Source organism: Lates calcarifer, linkage group LG11, assembly GCF_001640805.2.
Source record: "Lates calcarifer isolate ASB-BC8 linkage group LG11, TLL_Latcal_v3, whole genome shotgun sequence".
NCBI classification, from domain to species: Eukaryota; Metazoa; Chordata; class Actinopteri; family Centropomidae; genus Lates; species Lates calcarifer.
The window spans coordinates 4845022-4870803 of NC_066843.1; the positions used below are offsets into that span (position 1 = coordinate 4845022).

At 43.6% G+C, this 25782-nt stretch overlaps 3 protein-coding genes across 4 annotated transcripts in view; 1 reads left to right on the top strand and 2 right to left on the bottom strand.

Moving 5' to 3' along the window:
* Positions 1-135: 135 nt before the first annotated feature.
* phb (prohibitin) lies at positions 136-3880 on the bottom strand. Its single transcript, XM_018660637.2, has 7 exons — positions 3753-3880; positions 3130-3223; positions 1910-2071; positions 1629-1771; positions 1417-1533; positions 1228-1323; positions 136-1107 (listed from the first exon to the last, which is right to left on the bottom strand). Exons 2-7 carry the CDS (start codon positions 3212-3214, stop codon positions 895-897), a joined length of 816 nt encoding a protein of 271 aa, XP_018516153.1. The 5' UTR covers positions 3215-3223; positions 3753-3880; the 3' UTR covers positions 136-894.
* Positions 3881-4392: 512 nt separating this feature from the next.
* Positions 4393-10028, top strand: si:busm1-163l24.3 (uncharacterized). Of its 2 annotated transcripts, none has more exons than XM_018660586.2 (6): positions 4393-4522; positions 5437-5620; positions 5995-6098; positions 6189-8987; positions 9239-9438; positions 9532-10028. In XM_018660586.2, the coding sequence occupies exons 2-6, from the start codon at positions 5437-5439 to the stop codon at positions 9617-9619; spliced, it is 3375 nt and encodes a 1124-aa protein (XP_018516102.1). In that variant the 5' UTR covers positions 4393-4522; the 3' UTR covers positions 9620-10028. The 2 variants fall into 2 exon arrangements, with proteins under 2 accessions (XP_018516102.1, XP_018516103.1); XM_018660587.2 differs by having other exon boundaries at positions 4398-4522; positions 5434-5620.
* Positions 10029-10192: 164 nt separating this feature from the next.
* The window catches only part of vat1 (vesicle amine transport 1), a 29986-nt gene continuing 14396 nt past the window's right edge, over positions 10193-25782 (bottom strand). Inside the window, exons 3-6 of the mRNA XM_018660588.2 lie at positions 22430-22600; positions 21073-21162; positions 19229-19470; positions 10193-15839 (exon numbers count right to left, since the gene is read on the bottom strand). Coding sequence (XP_018516104.1) covers positions 15567-15839; positions 19229-19470; positions 21073-21162; positions 22430-22600 — 776 coding nt within the window. The 3' untranslated portion in view covers positions 10193-15566. The remainder of the gene's footprint in view (positions 15840-19228; positions 19471-21072; positions 21163-22429; positions 22601-25782) is intronic.

Sequence of the window (25782 nt, forward strand, 5' to 3'; positions counted from 1 at the left end):
CATAACTGACTGCTTCTCTTCTATTTTAATTGAAAAGAGATGCAATTACGAAGCACCCTCATGTGGTGACAATTATAGCTACACTCAGTGGGAAACGCAGTACATCTGAAAGCCTTGAACAACAATTGTGACCACTGGGAGGTAGAAAGACAATTTTATTGTTAAGTTGAGCCATTTCTGAAACATGGGGCTTACACTGTCTCCACACAGACTAAAGTCACAGCAACAACTGTAGAGAATGAAGGATCATTATCTACTATCGGACAGGCACATTCCAATTAACAAAAATTTTATCTATAGCAAGTCAGAACACAAAGAATTTAATTCAAATCAATATACCATCTGTGATCAGTTACATCTTTAAGTGTGAATCCAAAGTAGAGTCTTCCATTACAGATTTTAATATAGTTACACAATTTGATGAAACTTTCCAGTACAATAATAGAGTAAGAGCTTTTATGTTCAACAATTTATCAGCTTATCTTTTGAAAGACTCACACTGGTTTCTCTTGATGTAAAATTACTCTGTTGCTTTTCACACATAGAGTGCTCAGAATCTGAAACGATGCAGCAAAGACAAATCTTTAGAGAATTTACTGCATTGTTAATTCTTATCATACATATATAGGTTTCCACAGATGGATCGATTAACCCCTCTCTCTTCACTTCCTTACATGTGGGTGGACTTCATAAATGTATCGATCTCAGACCTCTCACTTTGTCTCCCACCATGCTACTATCAGCAGAGCCCAGTCCAGAGTTGGTTAGAGAAAGAGTGGGAGGAATGTGTGTGTGAAGCTCAGAGTCTTTTACTGAATCCTCTAACCACCCCTTCTATGGCCAATGTAACGGCTGGAGACAGCGAGAGTGGGGTGGATGTGGTGAGAGGCATTATCACTGGGGCAACTGAAGCAGTGTGCCCTGTCCTGAGGGCAGGTAAGTGACATTGCGGGAACGGGAGAGCTGGAACGCGATGTCCTCGGCTGCCTCCAGCTTACGTAGCTCTACCAGACCGTCGCCAGCCTCCATTAGGGAGTTGGCAATGAGCAAGGCAGCTTGAGAATCTCCCTCTGCTGAGATGATGGCAGCCTGCTTTTGTTGCTCTGCCTACAAGGATAAACTCAGATTCAACCCTTGACCTTTGTCACAATAGAGACTGCATGCAAAGTTTTTAAGGCACAAGTAGTATCAGGATGATGAGGATGAGGTGTATGCCAAAAAAAATACCTTTTCTACAATAAAACGGGCCCTCTCTGCTTCCTGCTGGGCCACCTGCTTCATCTCCACAGCCTCTGTGAATTCCTTACCAAAGGTCAAGTGTGTCTGAAAGAACACAAAACAAATGTTTCCCCAAGTTAAAACCTAAGAAAAAATATATAACAGTCATAGTTGCAAGATTTGCCAGCAGCTCCATACCAATGAAACGTCATCCAAGATGAGACCGAAGGTGGAGGCTCTTTCTGTAAGATCCTCACTGACCTGCCGAGACACAAGCTCTCTCTGGGTGATGAGCTCACCGGCATCAAACCGAGCCTGTGAGAAAAAGAGACACACAGTAGATTATGACCTCACTCAACACAAATCTGTTACCTGTTTATTTGTTATTCCTTTTTTTGACCAATACTCACCACTACAGCCTTCAAGACCTCTGTGGTGATGGATGGTAGCACCCTCTCATCATAGTCCTCACCAATACTGGTGAAGATGCGTGGCAGCTGGGTAGTCACCGGCCGGAAGAGGATACGCAGTGTGATGTTTACATTCTGCAGATCTGTGGGGTGAATGGTTCAAAAGTAACTCCTACTGTGCAGAGCATAAGCTTTAATCTTAGTTTGCTCAGTCAATAGACAAGATGCAAACACACGGTAATATATACACATAGTGATAGGTCAGTAGCTTATTGATGTACCTTTACTGCCTGTGATGACAGGCACATTGCGTGGACGGGAGCGGCAATCGAAGATAATAGGTTTCTGCACCCAGGGAATGAGGAAGTGGGTCCCTTCACCAACAACAGCATCTTGCACTCCTCTGAACCTGTCAAATATGACAGCCTGGTGTCCTGCATCAACTGTGGAGAGAAGGATAATTAATCTCTCTGCCAAGTTCCTTGTTGAGAACTTTTAAAATCATATTGACACTGCTAAAACGGTACATGGCTGCTACATATTTTAAATAAAACATTCATCAATTTTACCACACTCTTTACTCTTTATATGTATTGTCAGTTTTTTATTTTGCTTTTGCAGCATTTTATCCAAGTGTTGCTCATGTCTTGCAAAGTGGTGCAAACATGCTTTCTTTCTTTGTTTGCTTCAGCTTTGTTTATTTGCATATGTTTTGTGTTGCAGTGTGCTGTGCTTTCTTGACCACCACATGAAATTTGAGTTGCCCTACCCTATTTAGGAGATGCTGCAGTTAAATGGGAGGATGCAACGTAATGTTTTCATTCTTCATGAAAAGCCCTTAGTGCTACATTTTATAACATCTTAATACCAGTGACAGTAACGAGTCATGTGTAGGGCTGTCACTAACTCATGATTGATTAATCTGATGAACATGATCTTGATTAATTGTTTAGTTTCAACAATGTCCAATAATACATACATAAATAAATACACATCAAAGTGACATCTTCTGAATGCTTGTTTTGACTTACACGCCAAACCCCAAGATAACTCAAAAATATTTAGTTAATCATGAAGTAAGATTGCTACAAATAATTATTTTACTAATTTGCAGGTAATTTTTCTTTGGTTAATGGTTTGGCTGTGAAATGTCAAAAAATAGACAAAATCGCCAATCTCAATTTCACATAACTGAAGGTGTCCTGTGTCTTCTTTTGTTCAAAACCCTCAGATTTTCCATTAATTGTAATAAACAACGAAGATGATTTATGCTTTGAAAGGGCCTAAAACAATTAATAAAATTGCCATTTATTTCTCTGTCAATCAATGTCTGTCTAATCTGTCTATCAACCAATCGTTTCACCTTGAGTTTTATAAAACGAAGAAAAGCAGGAAATCCTTACATTTGAGAAGATGTGTAACCAGCAAATGTTTGCCATAATAGCTTTAAATGTAATTTAAAATGTAAATGTAATTTACTGACAAATTGACCAGCACTCACCATTAAATAGCGCAGAGTTCACTACACCTCCACCGATGGCGAGGGCCAGCCCCAACTTCCCAATAGACTCAAACAGCTTGGCCATGACAGCAACCTGCAGGCGATTAAAGATGAGACAAGGACGTTGACACTATTAGTTCACATTACCAACATTACTCCTACGCACTGTAAACCATTTAGGCGTCTGTGACGTTTGGAAAGTCAGGTTAAAACCGTTCTTTCCAATAACAGTTGGCTTTGGCCTTGGGATGACTGATGCCAAGCCTGAAGGTGTTAGCTTACCAATTAGCATTAGCTCACCAGCTAGCTGTGGACTGAAGCAGCTGGCAAGTCGAGCTGACTAAACCAAGCACTGTAGCTTAGACTTTACGACTTGTAAAATACTACGTATACCACATGTTAAATATATTAAAACGGTAATAAAGCTTGCGTCGGCCGCCGAGTCCAAGTAGCACGCCGGGTACGCATGTTACCTCTCGCTGCAGGACTTACACAACGCTCGTGATATAACGTTATTTTAATGGATACGACATACAACTAACGTCTCCAATTTGCTTTGCAATTATTGTTATTCAAGAATTAGACAATAAAAGAACATATTTTCACTGTGTGTCATAACTCACCTCAGTTTCTCTCAGATGTCTGTGACCTCCACCGGACACGACGCACAACACATGAAGAAGCTGCTCCTCAGCGCATGCGTACTGGATGAAGCAACGTAGCCTCCGATTGGACAAAAGGCGGACTTCTTCTTCTACGTCTTCTGTCTGGTGGTGCGCATTTAAAGTACCGACGAATTACTGCCACCTAGTGTTTTTAGAGTCCGGGTTGCCCTGTCATGATTGAAAGATTAATTTATTGTTTCATTGACCGGACTAATAAATCGGCTGAAAATCATAGCCCGTAACCTAATAAGTGTCCATGAGTAGCATGAACTACTCTGTTACAGATAAAAGTGCTGCATTCAAAATCTGAGCAGGATATCAGCAGGATATTTAGGGAGTATATGTATAAAGTAATACATAATATAATAAAGTAATATCATAAAATATATAATAAAGTGAGAAAATGTAAATTGTCAGGTAACTGTTGCCCACTTAGTTACATTCCACCACTGGATATGCCAGAGAAACCAGACGGGGCTCCTGTACACAACTGCGCGCGCGCGCGCACACACACACACACACACACACACACACACACACACACACACACACTATGTATATAGGGTAAAGTAACGCTGTATATACAGTACAGGCTGCGCAATGGGACTGCACTCGGTCGCCCCCTCGCGCGGACATGACAAACCACACAACAGTTTGTAGTTTCACTTTGTAAAGTGTGACGGTCCTTGAAAGACAGAGAGAAACCGCCCGTGAAACATTTGTATAAGGTCAGTACAAATGAGAAACATGTATTATGACAGATAGTAATAGCGCCGGGTCCAAGTACACGATCCGTCGATAGTGCGATTGGCAGATTGTCAGTTTAGTTGGGTTTGATTTTTCCACTTCCTTGTCACTCAGCTCTGCGAATGTGGCTTTCCCTTTCGCGTCTAGAAACATTTTTTTGACATCCTGTAGAAGTAAACATTCAACATTTTTCGCATATTTTGCAGGTTGGCTGCACATTTTACAAGAGGAGTTTAGAATTCAGCATAATTGATAATAACGTTACAATTACATATGCATGTGGTGTCATGTGCGAAGGAAAGCAACATCTAGTAAGCAAAAATGATGCTTTTGGAGCAGTGCGTACTTTTGCTGTCACAACAGCAAACTGGAAGGAGGTAGAAGGGGCGTTAACTTCATTATCTATCACAATTCTGGATATTATTTACCATTTTTACATTTATATCCAAGTTGCACAAGGGGATTTGCAGTAAAAAGGGGAAAATTCACAATAAATAATTGATATAAATATCCATCTTAAGAAGAAATGGAGAAGACACCTCAATACATTTGAGATTTAGAATAGGATTTCAATAAAAAAGTCACTGGTGATGGCAGCTGAAATGGAAATTTTTTATTATGTTGATGTAATGTGCTAGTAACCCCCAATAGAGGGTGTTATATTATCAAATATGTCTCCCTCTCTATTGTCAAGGGTGGGGTCTTTGCATGGTTGACCGATACTAAACATTAACAGCTTTTTAAAGAGGCATCGTGCTGCGGCCTTTTGGTATCATCATGCTGATGTTCACTCTCACACCATTTCTGCAGACTCATGTCGATTTAGTGTTGCTGTCTCGCAGTCACTCTTGAGAGTTTCTCCCTCACAGCAGTGATTGTGTTTCTCTCCCAGCAGATGGCAGAGCGGGGCAGGACCGTGAGGGTGAGTGGTCTGCCCACAGACATTGAGGAAGACAGATTGGTAGACAAACTAATGATCCACTTCCTGAGGTCCAGGAATGGAGGAGGGGAAGTAGACTCTGTCACTATTGTCAAGGCGACACCTGTCTCTGCCCTCATCACCTTTGAGGAGAGTGAAGGTCGGTCAGTTCTGCGTGTGTGCATGTCTGTGCATATGAAGTGTGAATGAGGAGGTGCCTGAATAATTAATTGATTATATTACAGAGACATGATGGTGTGAAAATACTATTAACCATATTAACTACATTATAGCACAGGTCTCATGGTGCAACAGAAAATGCTTCATTAACCTTCCCTCTAAAGACTTCAAAATTTAGTTGCAATAATTTGCAAAGTAATAGTAAGGCACTGCACTGTGTTGGCTGTCACCAGTGATTTACACTGAGCTGAAATGTTGGCATGCAAGTCAGTGGAGTAGCCAATGGTAAAAGCGCTTAGTCAGGATGCTTCACAGACTGAGATTGATTTCCCTCTGGTGACCCCTCTCACACAGTGGCACAGAGAGTTATTCAACGCAGCCTGCACGTTCTGGAAGTGGATCGGAAGAAGTATAAACTCGTTGTAACTGAGCATCATGAAAACTTGGACCCAGACAAGGTATATTTAACTAGAATTTTGGAAAATATGTAAGCAACCATCCAATATACAGTAAAACCCATGAATGTCTCTCTTCTTCCATAATCATAGGTCATCTTAAGTTTATCAGCAACTGTCAACTACAGACAACTTCCTGGGGGAATATTGGCAGTGAAAAGCCTTCACAAGAGCCACCCTGTTGTCCAGATAAACTATGATGCTGAGGAATCCTGTACATTGCATGGCGCCTACTCCAAAGTCCAGGCTGCCTTGGCTCAATTACTTGGCCATCCTGGAGGCCCACTATCGGAGGAAAACAAAGACTCAGGTCAACTTGCCCCTGGTGACTCCAGATCTGTTCAGAGAGCAAAGAAGTTTCATACTCAAGAGTCTGAAGATCAGAGCAGGAAATCTAATAAGCAAAGAGAACAAAGTGAGAAAGTTCACACTGGCAGGCCATCTGATGAGTACAACTCAAGCTCATATAGAGACCTGACACCTAGTGGTTATAACTGGGAAGACACTGGACAGACAGAGGGTGCAGGTCTGCAGCCTGCTGGACCTCCTACCACACTAGAGGAGGACTTCTCACTAATTGTGGATGCAGACATGTTCCAGTATCTGCGGAAACATTGCTCAAAGGAATACCAGTATATCCTCAGTCAGTATGGTGTTGATGTGGTGGATATGACAAACCAAGAGTTGACTACTCTGTTTCTGCAGGTTACAACAGGAGAGGGGCAGGATGGTCAAGAGCAGGAGCGTCTGAAGCTGGCACGAAAGGCAATAAGTAGGCTTTACCAGGAGAATGAGGCCAAGATCTGTCGTGCTCAGCTCTCTAAGAGTATCCTGTCCCCAAGGGGAGGACTGGAAAGGGCGATAGAGGACTTAAACATCAGACTGCCCAAGCTTCTTCTGAAAGAAGATGACAGAAATATTTACATTATTGGAAGCAGTAGTGATGTGTCTGAAGCCAAGCATTTTCTGCTCCTGGACCATGACAAAGGGAAGGGTAAAAAAGAGGATGTAGCTAGTCTTCTCAGATATCCGTCGTATGATTCAAGTTCCTTAATTCCTGCAGATGAGGTGAGAGTCCCTGTCACCATGTCCTCCACTGAAAGGTTGCTAGATGATTGTCCTAATCATCTGCTGAGGTCAGAGGAGGAAGAGAGGAGAGCTGAAGGGGCTAGAAGGTATAAACTAGCAGCTCGTTTTAAGGATTCAGGGCTGCCTGCACTAGGCAGTAGACCAAATGACTTCACCTTACGAGGGATCTTGTCTCCTGGTAGACAAACACAAACTGGGCCAGTGTTAGGGCATGACATCCCGTCAGAAACAGCAGGGATTTCTGGTGAACGAGTCTCCAGATCAGAACCCCAAAACACCAGAGGGGACATCTTGTTTAAAAGTGGAGATTCTTTGCCATCATTTGCCTTAATGCAGAGTAAAACCTCCTTGAGCTCAAATTTAATGGATACTGGACCCAAGAGTTTAATATCCCCCCTGAGCACTGCTCAGTCTAGTTTGTCAGGAAGTACCGCACTTCCACCTGCAGGGTCTGGATCTACCTTGAAGCGAGCCAGTAGTTTCTCAGGAACACCTCAGAAGAAGGCTCAGGTTATGAGTCAGAAAAGTCATGACGACTCCAGCAAATCCACAGTCAGAGCCAGGGGCAGGTCTTCTAGCTTCAGTACCCAAACAGGAAGGGACAAGCAGGAAGTCTACAGTGCAGAGATTGCAGTTTCCGGGGTGATGTGGAGGCACATAAAAGCAGCATACAGGACCCGGGTGGATGACCTGACTTCTAATGTCCAGATAAAAGAGAGCTACCCAGAAGGTAGTAGTGATCTCGTTGTCACCATAAGAGGGGCAAACACATCCAAAGTAAGTTCATGTCAGCTAGGTTTACAGAAACTGGTTGAATCTGTAAGTGTAGACTTCTCTGTGCAGCAGCTGCACTTGTCAGAGCTGGGTATCACTGATCCACAAGATGAAACTTTACAAGCTTGTTGTACTGAGGTGCGTAGCCGCTTTAAGAAGGTTACTATCCAGATTTTGAAGAAGAGGTTATTTCTTCTTGGTCCAAAACACTTGTGTTCTAAGGTTGCTGCTACATTGCAGGAGGTATTTTCTGGAGACCTGCCCAGAGTACCTGAACAACAGGACTTTTCTAGCCCCTATACCTCTGAATGGAATCCGTCCACTTCTTTACAATTGAATGAGGAGCAAAACACTAGTGTGCACTATGACAGTAATCCTCAGGTGATGTCAGAGAGCCAAACAGACAAAGCTGATGGGACTGGTGGTAGCCAGGAAAGGAGAATAAACCATAGAAGTGTCTTCTGTGAGACAGAGCTTGTGAATGGATCTGTCAACCAACCATTACTGAGGAAAGACCCTGTCATTAAGGAGAAAGTGAAAAGTATAGGTACAGTGGAGATGGATGGACAGAAGACTGAGACACTTGTCAGCCACTCTACAGCGGGAAATGACAGAAATGTGAGACCTGTGAATGGTGTTGGGTCAACAACTGCCTTTACTGATAAAGCCACGGCCTCTCATAAGAAGGAGAGAACTGTACATACTACGCAAAAGACCAGTGGACAGCAAAGACAAGCAGAGATCCAGGACAAACCAGAGGAATCCATGTCAGGTCAGGGAGACTTGGGGTGCATATGTGTGTGTGGGGACACTGGGATATCAGTGACGAGAACTAAGTGTGGGATTACTATGTGCTCAAAATGTCTGGACACAGTGCATATCCACTGCAAAGTTTGTCATGAGACAGATCTGACGCCCTGGGGCATTAAGGGGAAAATGAGCTACTCAAAACTTCCAATCAGCCTACATGGTCACAACAAGGACCCCTCTGTCAAGATCACTTACTTAATTCCTGATGGTATCCAAGGGGTGAGTGGCTTGCATTAAACATGTTTTCATTATTGTTCTGCTGTACTGGAAATAACACAGGTGCATATTTTTGTTTATAATGTGTCAGAAATGATCACTACATTTACCATCACCCAAATGTTTCTTGGTCTGCTGTGATCTGCAAGCACCATGCAACATGTAGTTATTTATTGTCATCTGATTGCCCAAGCAGGGTGACACTATATGATAAGTACAGCATAGAGTTTTAGCTTTGCTTTCTGTCCTACCAGAAAGATCACCCATCTCCAGGAAAACCATTTCAAGGAGGGGTGTTTGAGGCCTTCCTTCCTGACTGCGAGAAGACGTGGAAGCTGCTGCCCAGGCTGGAGAAAGCCTTCAGGCAGGGACTCACCTTCACAGTGACTCCAAGGGCCAGGGTCACCTGGGACTGCATCCCACACAAGACCAGCCTACAGGGAGGCAAATCGGGGTGAGTGGGAATTTCTTACAGAGCTGCAGAATTTAAGGTCACAAACTGTAGTCCATGTGTCTGAGGTGAGCAGCCTTCTTTTTGTCTCTCCAGGAACGGTTACCCAGATTCCACGTACTTGACTCGCTTGTCTCAGGTCTTGACCTCCAATGGGATTGAAGAGCTACCAGCCAAATCTTAAGAATAATTTTGTTGAAAAAAAAGCAGTGGAGGAGTTCTCATGTAGTCTTAATTATTGAAGACTGATGATGTATAGAGAAATGTATATCTTTTTTTTCTTTTTTTTTCTAACCTGCCAAACTGTTGCTTTCTTTAACATAGACAATTCAAGTTATAATTTTTCAAAATGTGCGACACGTGACCAATTACCATTTTCTTACTGAACAGCTTATTTTGTAAAAATGTATTTTGTACTGTATAGTGTGCATAGTACTGTATAGATATACATTTTGTACCGTCCTGTGTGATTTTAAGAAAACAGGAGGGCATTTGTAGAATCTCAGAGATGAAAATGTCTACCTATTGACTGTCTTTACTTCTCCTCAGTTTTGTTCAGAATGGGCACAGAAATAAAAAAGCACATCTCCTGACATTTTTTGTTATGCTTTTTTTATTAGTCCTGGAAAACATGTAAGGCATATGGTAACATTACACACTGAAGCGTTACAAGCTCTAGAGGCCATGTGGACAACATGGCACCACGCAGTAAACCCAGAGTCAAGCACAGAAGCAGCATCAATTCAAAGGGTTTAAAAAACAAAGTCGAGACGAGAAGAAGTGTTTGCAACCAGGAAAAAAAAACAACACAACGAAGGACAGTGTAGAGGAGTGCTAGCTTAGAAATCAACCTGTTGGGTATGCCTTGTAGAAAATTACCAGTGGTGGCTGAACTCTAACAGGAGGTGTGTAGCGGGATGGATGTGAAGTGTTTCTGAAGCATTCCCAGAGATAGGTTCAGGTGTATCATGAATGTACCAGCTGGCCATGACAGTGCCCATGCTGAAGGTAAGGACAGGGAGTCAGGTAGCACAGAGGGGGCAGTGGATTGGCTTCAGTTGGCAACTTGATACAACTAGAAGGGCATTCCCCTCCCTGACACCACACCACTACATGACTACTAAACTAATGTGGAAAGAGACGGCTAGCTGTACATAAACACATGCCTTATTTTCTGGTCGACTAAACATGCATCCTAGTACTGTACATGACAAGCCCAGCCAGGTTGTACTTTCTTAGCATCTCTGCAATGTTGCTGTGATGTTGCTGCATTGCAATACCTTTAACATGACTGCAAAGGAAACAGTAGCTGCAGGCAGGTGTGGTTGTTTGGGTTCTCAGTGTGGATGAGTTAACACAGTGGCCTCTGTATTTGGAAATGACCCACTGACAGAGCCTCTCCTTTTTGACTCGCAATACTAAAGCTTACATCAAACATGGATGATGTGAAGGAAAGATCAGCGTGACAGTTTGTGCAGTGAACTCAACAAAACAGAACGATGTCTTGTTTGTTTCTAGATGCAAAATGAAGTGGTTTCTTACATGAGGAAAACTGCTGTTTGGAATGACCTGAGAAACCATATAAAAGAGAAAGAAATTCACCTCAAAGCTGAACGGTGGGTGCCTGTGAGGGACTTCAGCTACACAAGCCAAGACAGACAGAAGAGTAACTATTGGAAATACTACACTCATTGTCTTAGTGCATTTTTTAAACCTAAAACTACGAGTGCTAATTAGTAATATCAAATCTAGAACTGCAAATGTTGAGAAAATTACCACTTGTGTATTTTTACTTTGAAACACTGTTTTTCTCCTGTGCATCTCTGAGTTGCTAAGTACTCTTGCATAAGTGTCTGGAATGACTGGGGAAACCATTTCAAGATGACATACATCGCAGCTTCACCATGGTGGAAAAGCTCTCAGGCGGCAGGCCAAAGTAGAAAGGGGGTGGGCTTGAGTTTAACCAACAGATCCAGTCGAACCCCAAACCCCAGACATGAAACACCCGCCCCACTGATTGAGTTCATCTCAAAGGCATCTTAGCTCAAAAGAACCAAGCGGAAAATGTTGAAAGAAAAAAAAATTATAATCTGTTTTCCACATGCCGATGAATGCATGCAATTTCAAATTCCAGATGTCAGAGTAGTGTTTTATTTCCTATGAATGTGAATGGAGAGAGAAGGGGGTGATATGGAGAGGGAGATTTGGCTAGCTGGCTGCTGCTGCTGGACTGCAACTGTTGCACTGGCCAAGAAGCTCTGCGGATGCAGCACAGGAAAAGAGGAACGACTCTTAATAATCCTTGGGTGAACTGAGATCAGCTGATAAAGCGGAAATGTTGTGTCTGGGGCAGGCCAGGGCTGAGCTATGATCAGCCAATGAGCTGGAGGTTTTGTGCAGCTGTGTTACAGTACTGGCATCCCTGCGCAGCTGTGTGAAAACATCTGCTCCCTCACTTGCTATACAAGCCATTTGGAAACAAACTGAAAGTAACAGAAATCCATAGAGAGGAACACCACGGAGCTTTGGATTTGGAGGAATTTAGCAATTTCTGTGAATCTCTATGTCTTTTGGTGGAGTTTTGAACCTTACATGCACCTTGTCCAGTTCCTTTTCACTGTGATACTGACAGTATGGTTGTAAACATGTAGGAGGAATCAACCTGTTGTGGTCGACACGATGTAAGAGCTGGTAAAACACAGTGAAAAGGACATAAATATGGAGGGAGGCGCCTCGGACTGAGGTAAGCTGTGTGCAAGGAGAGAGGCACAGTGCAGGCCTACGCTTGAGCAAGACTCCGACCAATCGAAAACTACAAATTGTGTTAAACCTTTTGTAAATTGCAGCAAAAAATTATGTCAGCACCCGTGAGCATTTGGGATACAAATCTGAGACACGTGACAACTCTTTCGTGTTTTCATTTTTCTTCAAAGTTGACGGAAATGCATCCAAAAACAGAATTTTCTTCATATTTTTTTATGCACTGTTAATATTCAAAGCATTGACAGAGGAATATACATACAATTTGGCACACATGGTTCAGACCAACAGAAAAGACTTTATCACATTTAAAAGGAGTGCAGGCTGGCAGGTCCCCACATAAAGAGTATGAGCTTTGAACTTTAAACCCTTGGATAACAAAACAAACAAATGAACAAAAATATAAAGGTAAATTAAAATAACATATTAAGTAAAACATCCTTTTTTTTCTTTTTTTTTTTTTACTGAAGCATTTGTTTCTCACATGGCACTCGGAACAGAAGCACCGTCCACAGGTTCACAAAGGGAGCCCAGCAGATTAGAACAGAACACTAACCAGAGGCTGACAGGACACAGTCACTCCCCACACCAGCGTGGCGGTCGCACTCCAGCCCAGTTTACTCTGCCCCTGCTCCATATTTTACTTCCCACAGTCAAGGATGGATGAATGCTTTGATTTTAGCTGCCACCCAGGAGAAGTTGACCTGGACAGGGACTGGCAAGCTGAAAATGAGGGGGACCTTTACATGAGTGTATGTGTGTTTCTATGTGAGTGTCTGTGTGTGTGTGTGTGTGTGTGTGGTGTGTGTGTGTGTGTGTGTGTGTGCGTGTGCCACCTGTGCATTCAGTGAGCCTCAGCAGATACACTGGGAGTGGATGATGGGAAACAGGCTGCAAACCTGGAGCAGAATCAAAGCCTGCGTGGGACTGGAGTGCGACTGCCATGCTTATAAGTGCATTAAGATCAGCGAGCAGAGTGCAAAATACTAATACCAACTGTCCTCATAACACAGGCCTCTTATCAGACAGGGAAAGAGATAGAGTAAGAAGGGAGGAGATGGGTTGGAGCTACATAATACTGTAGCAGAGTAGTGGGGGGAGGGAGGGGGGGAGTCGCAGGTGGGGTAGGAGGGTGGTGCTTTTAAAACCTGACAAACGACCTGAGGACACACACATCTTCACACACAATGGCACACCACACACAGCACATGAGGGAGGCCACTCATGCTAACACAACAACTTTTTTCTTTCTTTTTTTTTTTTAAAACATTTTGTTTTTGTTTTATACAAAGTCACTAGTCACCATCTGAGTCTCAACACTGAGGCCAGGCTCACAGACAGGCAGGGCAGGGCAGGGCAGGCAGATTAATGTCTAAGGTTAAAGGAAGATTGCACCTACATTAAAGATTTAGAGTCCACCCAGTGGGATTTGCAATGAGACGCTAAGGATTATACTTGTAGACTTCTAATATGACACCAGCCAGGCAAAATTCATGCTGGCCATTAGGGGGAGTGGTGTGCTGTTTCAGCCAGCATACTACTAACGGCACGCATTGTCAATACTCGATTAAAATTTCAGAGCAGTCTGAAAAAAAAAAAATAGTTTGGTGGCACAACACTAACAACCTTAAAATCTGCCTGACCTTCTCATTTAATCATCTGAGATTCTTCATGCGCTGTACACCTGTGGACATATTGGTCCACATCTCCTACTGTTGGCAAATACAGAGTTAGGAAGGCAGAAAAAGAGAGACACAGGGAGAGGGAGTCAGAGAAACAGACCACAGTGCCATCTCTGACGAGCCTGACGCCTGTTGCTATGCCGACCATAGAGAGGGAAATGGAAAGAGGAGGGAGAGAGAGAGAGTAGAGAGAAGGAGGGGAGGCAAAGTATGGACGCCAGCTTGAATTGAATTCTCCTCTCTCTCAGGTCAGGGTGATCGACAGGCGAGCGGCCGCCGTGAAAGGAGCAGAATGCCATGGAATGCCTCGAGGAGGATCAGTGAGGAGAGAGGGAAAAAAGGCTGATCCCCAGGAAAAAAAGAACTGGTATTCACCTTCTTAACTTGCTCATTTCAGACGCTTCACTGTCTCAGCATGACAGTGCCTCATTCATCACATTCAGAGTGTGTATGTTTGTGTGTGTGAGTGTGAGTGTGTGTGTGCGTTTGTGGCTTGTTTGAACAGAAACAAATTCTCTCTTAATTGGCACTGTGCACTTCTTGCCAACAGTTGGTCAGCTAGAAAAATCTGTAACTAAGGAGAAGGAAGCTGAGCAATGATTTCTGCCTCCCTATTCAACACTGCACAGAAAGGCTCATTATGAGGGAAATTCATATTCAGGCAAGTGCAAAACTGCAGCCACTGTATTAACTGTGCTGAAATTTGGTGGGAATGCATGCATTATGGAGCTGTTTCTCCCCGCCACTGACGAATATTGATATGAGCTATGATAGGAGCTGCATAAAACCTAACCAACGCTTTGCAGCATTAATACCATTGTCTAAACATCATGATCAAAACTATGATGCAAATATCTCCAGGGGAGGTGGGGTGCAGGAGCCAATCACAGGCATCTCTGACTCATTCTCAGTGACATAACTATGAGCGTTGGACACTAAGAGAGCAACGTGTGGGTGGGTGTGGTTCTTCGTTTGTCTGCCTGTCTTTTGTGCCCGTCTGTGGGTCCGGCCCGCCGGTTGGGGGGAGGTTGGGGGGGGGTTGGTGGTGTGGGTGGGTGGGGGACTCAGCACAGTGAGGGGAGACTTAGGGGGGTGGGGGGTGGGGAGGGTGACAGGTGGAAGTCAGAGCAGAACAATTTAGCACAGTGGGAGTTGAGGTGCGAAGGGGCACAGGGGTTGAGGGTGGGGCCTGTGAGTGCTAGCGGGGATTAATGGTTGTCAAGGAGACAGTAATTTGCCCCCAAGCCTGGACCCTACCCACAGTCCTCCACGGCTCCCTTCTCTCTGTAACTCAGAGTAGAATTTCTTGATCTTGTGAGGCAAAGAGAAAAGTTTGGAGCTGACAAGGCGGTGCAAGTGATTGGAATTTTTAATAATTCTAGATAAAGGCCAGAAAATGATGTGGGAGGTGGAGGTGGGGGCGGGCGGAGCCAGGCCTGAGTAATCACTGCCACTGTGGACTGAAGAGGGTGAAGCTGAAGAGATGAAAGACTGACAGCGGTGTGATAATTTTGTAATCTACCCCTCTAACTCCTCCCCATTCTTGCTTATGCGCCACCCCCACCCTCCCACACCATCCATCTCCATCTCCACCCCCCCACCCCCCACCCCTCCATCCCACGCCACACCCCCCCTGCTCCCAGGACACACACCCCCCCAGTGGTCTGCTTGACTATCCACCCCTTCCTCTCACTTCTCTTCCTTCTTGGCCTCTTCTTTCTTCTCCTCTTCTTTCTTCTCCTCCTTCTTGGGCTCCTCCTTCTTCTTGTCGTCCTTCTTCTCTTCCTTCTTGGCATCGTCCTTCTTCTTGTCATCCTTCTTCTTGTCATCCTTCTTCTTGTCCTCTTTCTTGTCCTCCTTCTTGGGCTCCTCTTTCTTCTCCTCCTCGGGCATTGGCTCTGTGGTGAGGATCACTTTGCCGATATTGTTCCTCTCCTGCATCTTTCTCATGGCATCGCCCACCTGGAGGAGAAACGAAAGGAGAAAGACGGTTACGTAAGGAAAGATGAAAGAGTAAAGGGTGAGAGGAGGGCAGGGAAGATTTTAAATACTCCTGTCATTGAGAAAAATCTATGAGGGTGCACAGCAGTAGCCAGTTTCTCCACCACCAACACATTTCCACAGCACTATGAGCTGCTGTGCATTCTGTGCTTATAATCTTCTGCTCTGACACAACAGACTAAAAACAAATCTTCCTCAACGTACACCCCTCAAATATTACTTTAATATGCAGTATATGTGAAATTGCATTTGTTTAGATGAGACTTTAATAATCTTTGAGAGGAAATGAGATTGTTGCTGCAGCATACAGCAAAGAAAGAGGGATGAGGAAATACATCAAGGGGAAAACACATATTGCAAACAGATACTTTCAATCTATAAAGTATAAATATGATGAAATTCATTTTCATTATTTAAGATTAGAAATAGGAAAGAAATACAGACATGTCACAGAAAGTAAAGAAAACAGTAAAGGTGCAAAACAAACCATTACTTATCTTATTAAATGCTGCTAAATTAGACATTTGTTCTTCTTAGTTCAATAGCTGTGGCTGTGGACTCCTTTAGGATAAATGACAGGGGTAATGTTGATTCCGAAACCCTGGTTTAATCTTGGTCTTGTTCTGGGGTCAATTTTAGCTGCTGGATTTTCAAGGATGACTTTAATTTGAATGCTTATATCATGATTTATGTGCCAGTGATGTTACAGTGTGGGCAGACTCACTCATAAGGCCAATAACATGATGATTATAACTATATTAACTCTATTTCCGGTGATGGAGGAGGCCATTGCAGATGAATTAATCAATAAACTGCTGCTGGAAAATAGTGTTTGCATCGTAGGTGAATCCCGAGGACAGGCAGGTCACTTACTGGGTTAAATTAGTGGTAAAATCAGAGGTGGTGAATCCAACATTTTATTACAGAAGGTTTTTAACCACAGTCAAAATTTTGTTGTTATAAAGAACTGTCTTGAGAAAACTTGTCTAGGCCCCAAACCACCATGGTCTGGTTGTTACATAAAAGTGGAATCAATGAATCATTTTACTTTTGGGGACAGACATACTCTTGTGCTGCAACCAGCTAACCCCCCCCCAAAATCACCCAAAGATGGACTGATCCCACTGACCGTCAATCATAACGGTGAGAGGAGAATCCCTGCCGTACCGGCCCCACCCTCCTCCCTCTTGACCACCGAGCTCTGTCCACTGTCTGTTCCTGTCTCCATCACTTCCCCCCTCCCTCCCTCCGTCCCCCCCGTTCGTGCGAGGCAGGCAGACCACCTAACGACCAATGCCACGGCAACAGGGCCATCTCCTAGCAACGTAAAGCCCGGGCTGAAACGTGGCCCTGACGACTCAGACACATGGGAAAGAAAGGGGGTGGGGGGTGGGGGGAGTGTGGGAGTTCGAAGTGGAGGGAGGGAGGGTGGCGAGGAGGAGGAGGAGGGGACGGAGGGAGCAACTGGTGTCCTTCAGATGAGGAGCGCGCCCTCGCTAAAAGTGAAAGGGAGGGAGGGGTGAAGTCCGGGAATTATGAGAATCATCTTCAATGTGAATGAAAGTCACAGCGAGAGCGACTGAGGCTCTTATGACGACTCCACCCACTTCCACCCTTCACTCTTTAAGATCTGTCAGCCCTCTCTGGCTCCCAGGCATCTCGGACTGGAGTGAGCTATTTGCAGCTACAGACATGGCCATTATCCTCTTGGGCATCAATGCAGATGTAGATAACGAACCAAGAGAAACCATCAGGAACGAGGGATGATTCAAATTTCTAAATACTGCCCAAGCATGTTTATTGATCACTGGAGCAAAATCAAAGAGTGACAATGGAAGAGAGTCTGTGATGGATGTGGTCAGGGCGTGGCATTTGCACTCAGGTTGTAATAAGCGATCTAGTATTTGATTGATTATCCCCCAACAGCTTTTTGTTTGACTACGTGCATCAGTGTTTGCAGACATTCATCAAAGGCTTCACACACCGCGCCAGACTGAGATATATACCTTCTTCTCCCCTCTGTTTTTCCACACTCCTTCAATGTCTCTTTTTCATACATCACGGCCCCTCCCTGAGACAGACGCACACGCTGACTAAAGGATGTCACCATAGCAACAAGAGAGAAAAAGCAAAAAAGATACAGTGTGAGGAGGGAGAAGGAGAGAATACAGCGAGATGGAGAGAGACAGAGAGGGAGTCAATAACCTAAAGACAGAGAGAAAGAGTCGGAGATGAAGAGCAGGCAGATGGAGAGGCAGAGAAAGAGCGTCAGATGGCGAAGAAAGACAGCGGGTGTTTCTCTCTGGCTGCAGTCACACAGGCCAAAATACTGACCAGCTCCGACTCTGATAACAGAAGATGTCAGCCTCTGACTCCCTCTTTCTCCCCGTGTTTTTCACACTCTCTCTATTCATATCTGCTAGCAGTGTTAATTTTGTCAGCAACAATCTGACTCTGTCTGGCCGAGTGAGTTACGATAGAGGAGACACAGTGCTTCTTGTGGACAAACGTGGACGCCTGTTGAATGAGAGTCTCATTGAATCTGGGCCACACCCAGCTCCTGCGGATCCTTACTACCAAACCCACCGGCCCACCTGACATTCACATTCATTCTGGGTGACTGGGGTTGGAAGCACATGGTGTAAAAATGTATGTCATTCATGTGTAAATGCACCCATGTCACAATGAATCATCTGGTCCATTCAAACTGAGGTGCACAGGGATGCATTTAATCACACTAACAACCAGGCAGAAATGGATCTGAAATCCAAAAATAGATGCTGGCTACTGGAAATATACCTTTGAGTATGGCTTCAACCCAAGAGGACACAGTAGAAAATGGCAGCTCAAACAGTCACATACAGATCAAAGAAAATATTTTGATCAATATATATGTGGCTGGAAAACAAGTTTCATGAGTTATACAGTAAATTGTGTGGATGAGGAAAATATCCTCTGTTGGTGTGTCTAATTTTTCATAATTATGATAGTGATATAACAATTTTACTGGATATTTAATCAAAAAATATATTTGTAAATAAAATAAACAGACGAGATCTGTTGTTAGTTAAATGGAATATATGTGTAAATCTACTACTGCCAAAAGGAAGCCCTCTTCAGTAATTTGCAACACTGCCTGTAATGGCCCAGTACAATTAGAGATATTAAATGAATTGCTGTCTTGGTAGAAACAATGCAGTACAATATTGTCTCACAATATATACCATCATATCCCTCAACCCTGGCAAATATTATCTGAAATTATGTGACGTATATTTATAGGGCCTGTACAGAAATGGATCAGTCCAGACACAATCCACATAAAAGAAAAACCAGTGGACCACACAGACCTGCTCAAGATGCCAAGTGGAGTCGATGCGGGGCTTGACCTTGCCCTCCTTGTACAGATCCAGGATGGTAGTCATGGCCTGCGTGATGAGCTCCGTCTCCCCGTCCAGATAGCCCAGGTGGAAGCCGCACACAGACTTGTTCCCCTGGATCAGGCTGAGTGTGTGGATGGAGAACTGGTGGTACCAGTTCTTGGCCACGGCGAGCAGGTTCTTCTTCTGGCCCGCCAGCATGTTAGCCGTACCTGATGGAGGAGGAGAGGGAAAGGAAGGAAAGGGCCTAAATCTCTGCTGCCTGGAAGATAGAGTCCTGTAATGATGCATAGTTTAGACCTTTGATTCATTTACTATCAAATTATCTGCCCCCACTCCCATTTCCTCCCTTTCCAAAAAAAAAAAAAAAAAGATTTTAGATTAATCTTCTAAGTCATTTTCCAGCAAACAATGTACAAATATTTACTTGTTACTGCATCTTAAATGTGAGGATTTCTGAGTGTCCCAGGATTTTGGAGTGTTGGTGACAAACTGGTTAATTATTTACTGACATGTCAAATCAACATTGAGTCCTATCAGGTGCCCTCTACTCATTAGTTGCGGTTTATATTTTAGTTTTGCTCCTGTTCCCCTGTACTCTCACACTCTCACCTCTGACTGTCACCACATCACCTCCCTATCCCTTCTCTCTGCGTTCACACAGCCTCTCCTGCTCTCGCCATCTCTGCCTCTCTCTCTCGGGGGGAAACAGGGGACACAAAGCATGCTCTGAGAGAAGAGAGGGACCCAGCCTGCTACATTCAGATACATTCCAGGTTTCGTGTGCATAGAACGCCCATTGTTCCGCCATGCATACTTCTGATAAGCTTGGAGGAGAAGTAGCCAGCACAGAGGGATTGGAGCCGGTAGGATGGGGCTGGGTGAGGGGGTTCTGTAGGGGTGAGAGAGGGTGAATGGGTGAGGGTGGGGGGTGGGGAGGGGCACCATGCTGGGTAGTGGGTTTTTGTGCAACATGCAAAGGCAAAGCCCTGTTCTCCATGGATGCCGACCCCGCCCACTGTCGTATGCATGCTGGTTCCAGATTGGCATCGCAACAGAGCGAGCGTAAAGGCAGCTTCCCACGGATGACACACAGCACACTGAGGACATGGACCTCTACAGAGAGGTCACACTGCCCACCGGGAAGCTGCTATATTCTGCAGCAAGAGTGGAAACCCATGGCTGATTTATGCACTGTATTGATTTGCTCAATATTCTTCTGCTGGAGTTTTTTTTCAGTCCACAATTCATGAATTTGCATTGGCTTTTCCAAAATATATGTATATCATAATATGCAGCAAATGAGTTCCAGTAAGGAATAGCCTGTTGATAGCTGCTAGCTTGTGCAGGTAACTTATAACTTAGTGCTTCCTATCTTGCTGTGCAAGGCTGCCAGCAGGCTTTATGAACCATATGTTGGGCTTTAGGCATTACATAAGATATTCTGGTAACTTTAAAAACTCTGAGTTTGGAGAAGCTTGGTTAGAGAGGTACATTCAGCCTGGGGGGAAGTGCTGCGAGAGAAGACTTTTCAGTTACAAGACTTTTGCTCGTAGAAGTTAGATTTTTATTTGACTTTGGCACACAAAGGTGCTTCTGAGTCTGATTATGTTGTGTGGAAAACTGTAGTGATTGGTGAAATTGTCAAGAATTTTCTCTGGACTAACCACTTTAACCAAATTTATTGTCTATTAACTCTTGGCTATTCTTGCCTGGTGAACCCCTGGACGAGCTGCCTCCTATCAGTGATGATTCAAATGGAGCTGCTCCAAACTTGTATACTGTAAAGTACTGTTTGATTTTTTTTGACTTACCATAGGTGATCAGTTTGCCCATAGGCTTCAGCAGGTTATAGGCCTTATGGGTGTCGGATCCTCCGAGAGGGTCCAGTATTATGTCCAGCCCTGGAGCAGGAGAGATAAGAAGGAGACAGTTATCACTGGTGTGAATTCAGAGAGAGCAGCCTGCCAAGTCTCCTCAGCAGCCCCCTCCGCATGCCAGAGTTCACTAGGAGTAGTGAGTGTAGCCAAGTTGTGCCATGTTTACATGAAGAGGAACCCATACGTGTGCCAAGAGAGGAGAGGAGGAGTGCGGGGTGAGATCATACTTGTTTTATGTTTTTCATTCTCACCACTGATAAGACAAGAGGGATAAAATGTTTTTCCATCATTGTTCATTTCATTCCTGGGTGGACAGAATAACAAACCAACCTCAGATGCAGCAGATGGAAAAGCATGGCAACCTAACTATGAGGGTTTCTCTGTGGCTTATTAATAATGTCTGGCCATGTAGGCTCAACCTTAATGACGTTCCTTTGTGCCAGAGGGGACTCCTCAAATTGGGCTACCCCTCCTCGCTCCGTTAAATCCTGGTTCTATTGATTGTGGGAGGCTCACAGCAGGACTCTGTCTTGACCACAGCGCAGATGAATTGACAGAGAGCCAAAGACGGAGGGAAAGGTAGCGAGCAGGGCTGCACATTGATCCAGGCTTCTAATTAGATACATACTGTCTAAAGTGTCAGTTCTTGCTCTCCTCCTATCTGTCTCTCTGTCTGTCTCTCTCCATGCTACAAAGAACAGAGACGGGTTGGAGAGGGGGGACTACGAAATGAGCCTCTAGCATAATAAGAGTCTCCATCCTGCTAGGAACGCAGCAGTAGGCAAAAGAAGAAACAGGAACTGGACGTTGTTTCATTTTGCTGAAAAGCAGCATTTTTTCGTGCCCTCTCAGTGAGTCCAGGGCCACATCTACATAAAACTCTGCAGATGCAATATTGATGGCAATGAGAATCCAGACAGTCACTGCTTAGTGCGATGAGTTAGCTCGGTGGGGAAAATGACTCCCTGCATGCTGTCAGTCTAGTGTACATGGCAGCCAGCTCTGCTGAGAATTGTGTCATGAAAGTGTATGAAAATGTATCATCTCACTGTCTGCAGTTTGTTCAACACTGTTCAACAAATGCTGCAGTCACACAGTATTGCTTTGTGCCAGTGGGAATATATCGATCTGCACTATTTGTCTCATGAAACAATCTCAGTGCATATTACTGTAAATCTTGAGGTAGGTATAGGTAGTTAACACTGGGCCATTTATTTAACATTATCTACAATTGCACATCCCTCCACACACAAACTTTCAAATTTAGAGTGCAGATGGTGAAGCGTCTCACCCTTCGGACTGATCTTGCGGACTTCCTCCACATAGTCCTTGGTGCGATAGTCGATGGGATGCGTGACTCCGCCCTCGCTGATGGTCTCATGCTTGCTGGCTGATGCAGTCCCAAACACAGTCACATCCTTCACTGTCTTGCAGAGCTGGGTGGCAGCGATACCTACACCACCTGAAGGAAGAAGGATAGGGTTAATACATAAAGATATGTGATGGATTCTCCTACAAAGACTCCTGACAAGGAGCCAAGATTAACTGAGTACGGTTGTTGAAGGCAACACCAAAAATTCTCATTCCACTCGTATTTTCTCTGGCAGGTAAATGTGATTTACATTATTTATTGTCACAAACAAGACAGTCAATAACAGTGTGGATGTGTTTTGCTCAGGGGTATGTAAAGAGCGCATTGAACACAATCACATTACCCCAGCTGGCCTGTGGAGAATAAACACCCACACACTGATGCACACATCCAACTCTGGAGAAAGTAGCCATTGTAGCTCAGATGACACATCTAATTTTTTTGGTTTCCTTATTCAAAACAACCTGCCTGAAATTCCACAGGACAAAAAAAATGTAGCTGAGGTATCTGTTTTGTTAGGAAAGGAGAACTGGATGACATTCTATCGCAAATTACATAAACGCAGTTCCTTACAACCGTGCCAGCTGAACATAAAATATGCTACGTTGTCCAAGATAACTTTTTAAAGACAAAGTACAGTGAGACTGTGTGCTTCGGTGGATATTTAGGATATCTGTGTTTGTGTTCGCTGTATTTGAAAGTGTGTACATAGTTGTGGCAAATGCCTCAGCCAGTGTTTGCTAAGGCAGCCAGAGCAAGGATTAATAGGTTACTGATAAGCAGTGGCTCGCTTGAAATGGAGGCTGATTTGAGGACTTGAACTGAAAGGCATCCATAAAGGTCATTTATGCCTGACCAAGTAAAGACCATATCTTATCTGATTCCAGAGAATAAAGTAGCGCAAAGCAACACGTGCATTAACGAAAACCAAAACCAAAAAAAAAAAATATATATATCAATTTTTAATGATGCAGCTGGGCTGCTGGACAGGTTTGGATTAGACAAAACTCAAACATTTAGCAAGCACATCCCGTAAGATAATCAGAAAGACAGGAAGACAGACACATACATGCAAAAGAAGGCCTCTGCACATTTGATTAGACTCATGAAAAATAACCAAAGAGGAAGATATTTGCTGCATTTCTGATTTTATCATGTGAAGTCAGTCAAAAAACTCTTGAGTACAGACAGAAATGACATTTTACAACAGATTGAAAACTGTATATAGTCTGTTTTGAGTAACTGAGCTAGTAATTGTACAATTATTTGATTAAGTTAATTACTTTTATAATGTTTGATCATTTTCAGATGCTAAATATTTTGATGTCAGTAGTAGCATGTCTTTCTATCTATTGTACGGGCAGAACATTAGACAGTGATGCACCTCTGGTCCCTTCATCTGATGCATAAAAATTATTCAGAGCCAGTGAACCAGTCCAGATAGCACAATTTCCTCAGTGACATCCTGGCAGTTGCTCACTAAGGCTGCATTATCACATAAAACCAGGGGCCAAAAAAAAAAAAAAGAAAAGAAAGAACTGAGATCTAATGATAAGATTAAGGCCAATTCAAATGATCTTCTTTATTAATCTCTGAGTGGGTTTATTACAGAACCGTTTATTTCCATTATTAAAAGAAAACAACCTCTGAGATAAAAAACTATGTAAGAATTTATTTGAATAGACCCCTTCACTATCCTCTATTTCAGTGCAAACGCCAACAATCACTTCTGATTTGTGGTTTCCATCTGAGAGCTTGAATCCGTGTGAGACAAACAGACTGCATTACTATAATCACGCACGCTGACACTGAGAGCTGATGAAAACACAAAATCAAGGCTGTTGCTGTTGGATGTGAGTGTTGTTGCGGCTGCGTTATAACAGCACCATCTCTCCTTGTCCTCAGTGAGAAAACCAGGTTTGTGTTGCCAGGGAAACCTCGGCCAAATTGCCGGCAATGACTGAGCAAAGGGAGCCATTTTGTTTCATTGACTGTTCTTCCCTTGAACCATATAAGAGTCATTTGATGGCAATCACAAGTTTGTCATTAGTTTATATTTGACAGACTGGGTCATTCCTTCCTCCTGGTAGCCACAACTCCATATTCAGAAATATTACATAGGAAAATTAAAGAGCAGTTTATTTACAGTGTGATGGACCCATAATGTACTTGCATCCACATGCAAACACTACAAGCAAATATGAGTCTGTTTGCCTTTGACACATGGGGTTTTACATAAGTACATGAGTGAGTGTTTATGTGAGGTACAAAGGGAGATAGAATAAAGTGAGAAAATGTTGAATATGCAAATGGATCAGTCACATAGTAGCAACCCTCAGATACAAGTGTGAAGAGGTGTTCATCAAGATGATGCATCTATTAAGCGAAGTGCTCACATATTAATATTTAACTAAAGCTGCTGTCATAAACACAGTGATTCCCTCTTCTGTGTTTACTGGATGAGGTCAGTGAGCAACGGGAAAACAATCACCACAGAAATCAGCTCATTATTCTTATCATGTTGCTTTCTTTTTTACCGGCAGAAACAAAGAATTACTTTCAAATCAAGCCTTAAATCATCAGTGAAATGGCAACAGAACAAAACAGATGCCATTTATATGATCAGAGGTTTTTTTTTTATTTCAGTATGTTTCCAAAAGAGATATTATGCCTAGGAGGAGAGGAGGAAGGTACCTGTTTCTGAATCCACTGAGCACAAACTCCTGATCTCCCATCACAAGACTGCTAAGCTGTGCCAAGAACCCCTTACCGCACCCCACCTCACTTTCACGAATACACACCGGCAGACACACACACACACTCACTCACACAAACATCCATCCATACATACACAGATCACAAAAGACACAGGAGTGGGGCTGCATGTGTCTGCTAATCTTCACAAATATGTACAAAGATTAAAATATTAACCTTTTATTAACACAATGCTTTGGTTCCTGTTGTTTCCCTGGTTTCCTGATTTATAGTCTCTCCCTCTGTATCTGCTTCTTCAGACTAGACTCATCTCTTTTGGAAGGGGCAGAGTGTGATTTAAGACCATCCACAAACACTTACCCACTGCTCCGGGGAGGAGAAAGCAGCTTAAGCAAATTCTTGCTGCTAATTGCATTTGTACTCGTCAAGATTCAATTGAATTGTTTACACTTGTAAGTTAGGAAACGTCAGAAAAGCGTCCACCTATCTATTTAGATTTTCTCCCTGTCACTCTGTCTCAGGAGAAACAGGATACACAGCGGGGTTTTGTCTTTCCC

What these genes read in the sequence shown, in the direction of transcription:
- si:busm1-163l24.3 (XM_018660586.2), top strand. Translation starts at nt 5,437, where the DNA reads ATGGCAGAGCGGGGCAGGACCGTGAGGGTGAGTGGTCTGCCCACAGAC. An exon ending in AAAACTTGGACCCAGACAAG is followed by an intron (nt 6,099 to 6,188) that starts GTATATTTAACT and finishes CCATAATCATAG; the next exon opens with GTCATCTTAAGTTTATCAGC. An exon ending in CTACAGGGAGGCAAATCGGG is followed by an intron (nt 9,439 to 9,531) that starts GTGAGTGGGAAT and finishes TTGTCTCTCCAG; the next exon opens with GAACGGTTACCCAGATTCCA.
- phb (XM_018660637.2), bottom strand. Translation starts at nt 3,214, where the DNA reads ATGGCCAAGCTGTTTGAGTCTATTGGGAAGTTGGGGCTGGCCCTCGCC. An exon ending in GAACTCTGCGCTATTTAATG is followed by an intron (nt 2,072 to 3,129) that starts GTGAGTGCTGGT and finishes TTCTCTCCACAG; the next exon opens with TTGATGCAGGACACCAGGCT. An exon ending in AGGTCTTGAAGGCTGTAGTG is followed by an intron (nt 1,534 to 1,628) that starts GTGAGTATTGGT and finishes TTTTTCTCACAG; the next exon opens with GCTCGGTTTGATGCCGGTGA.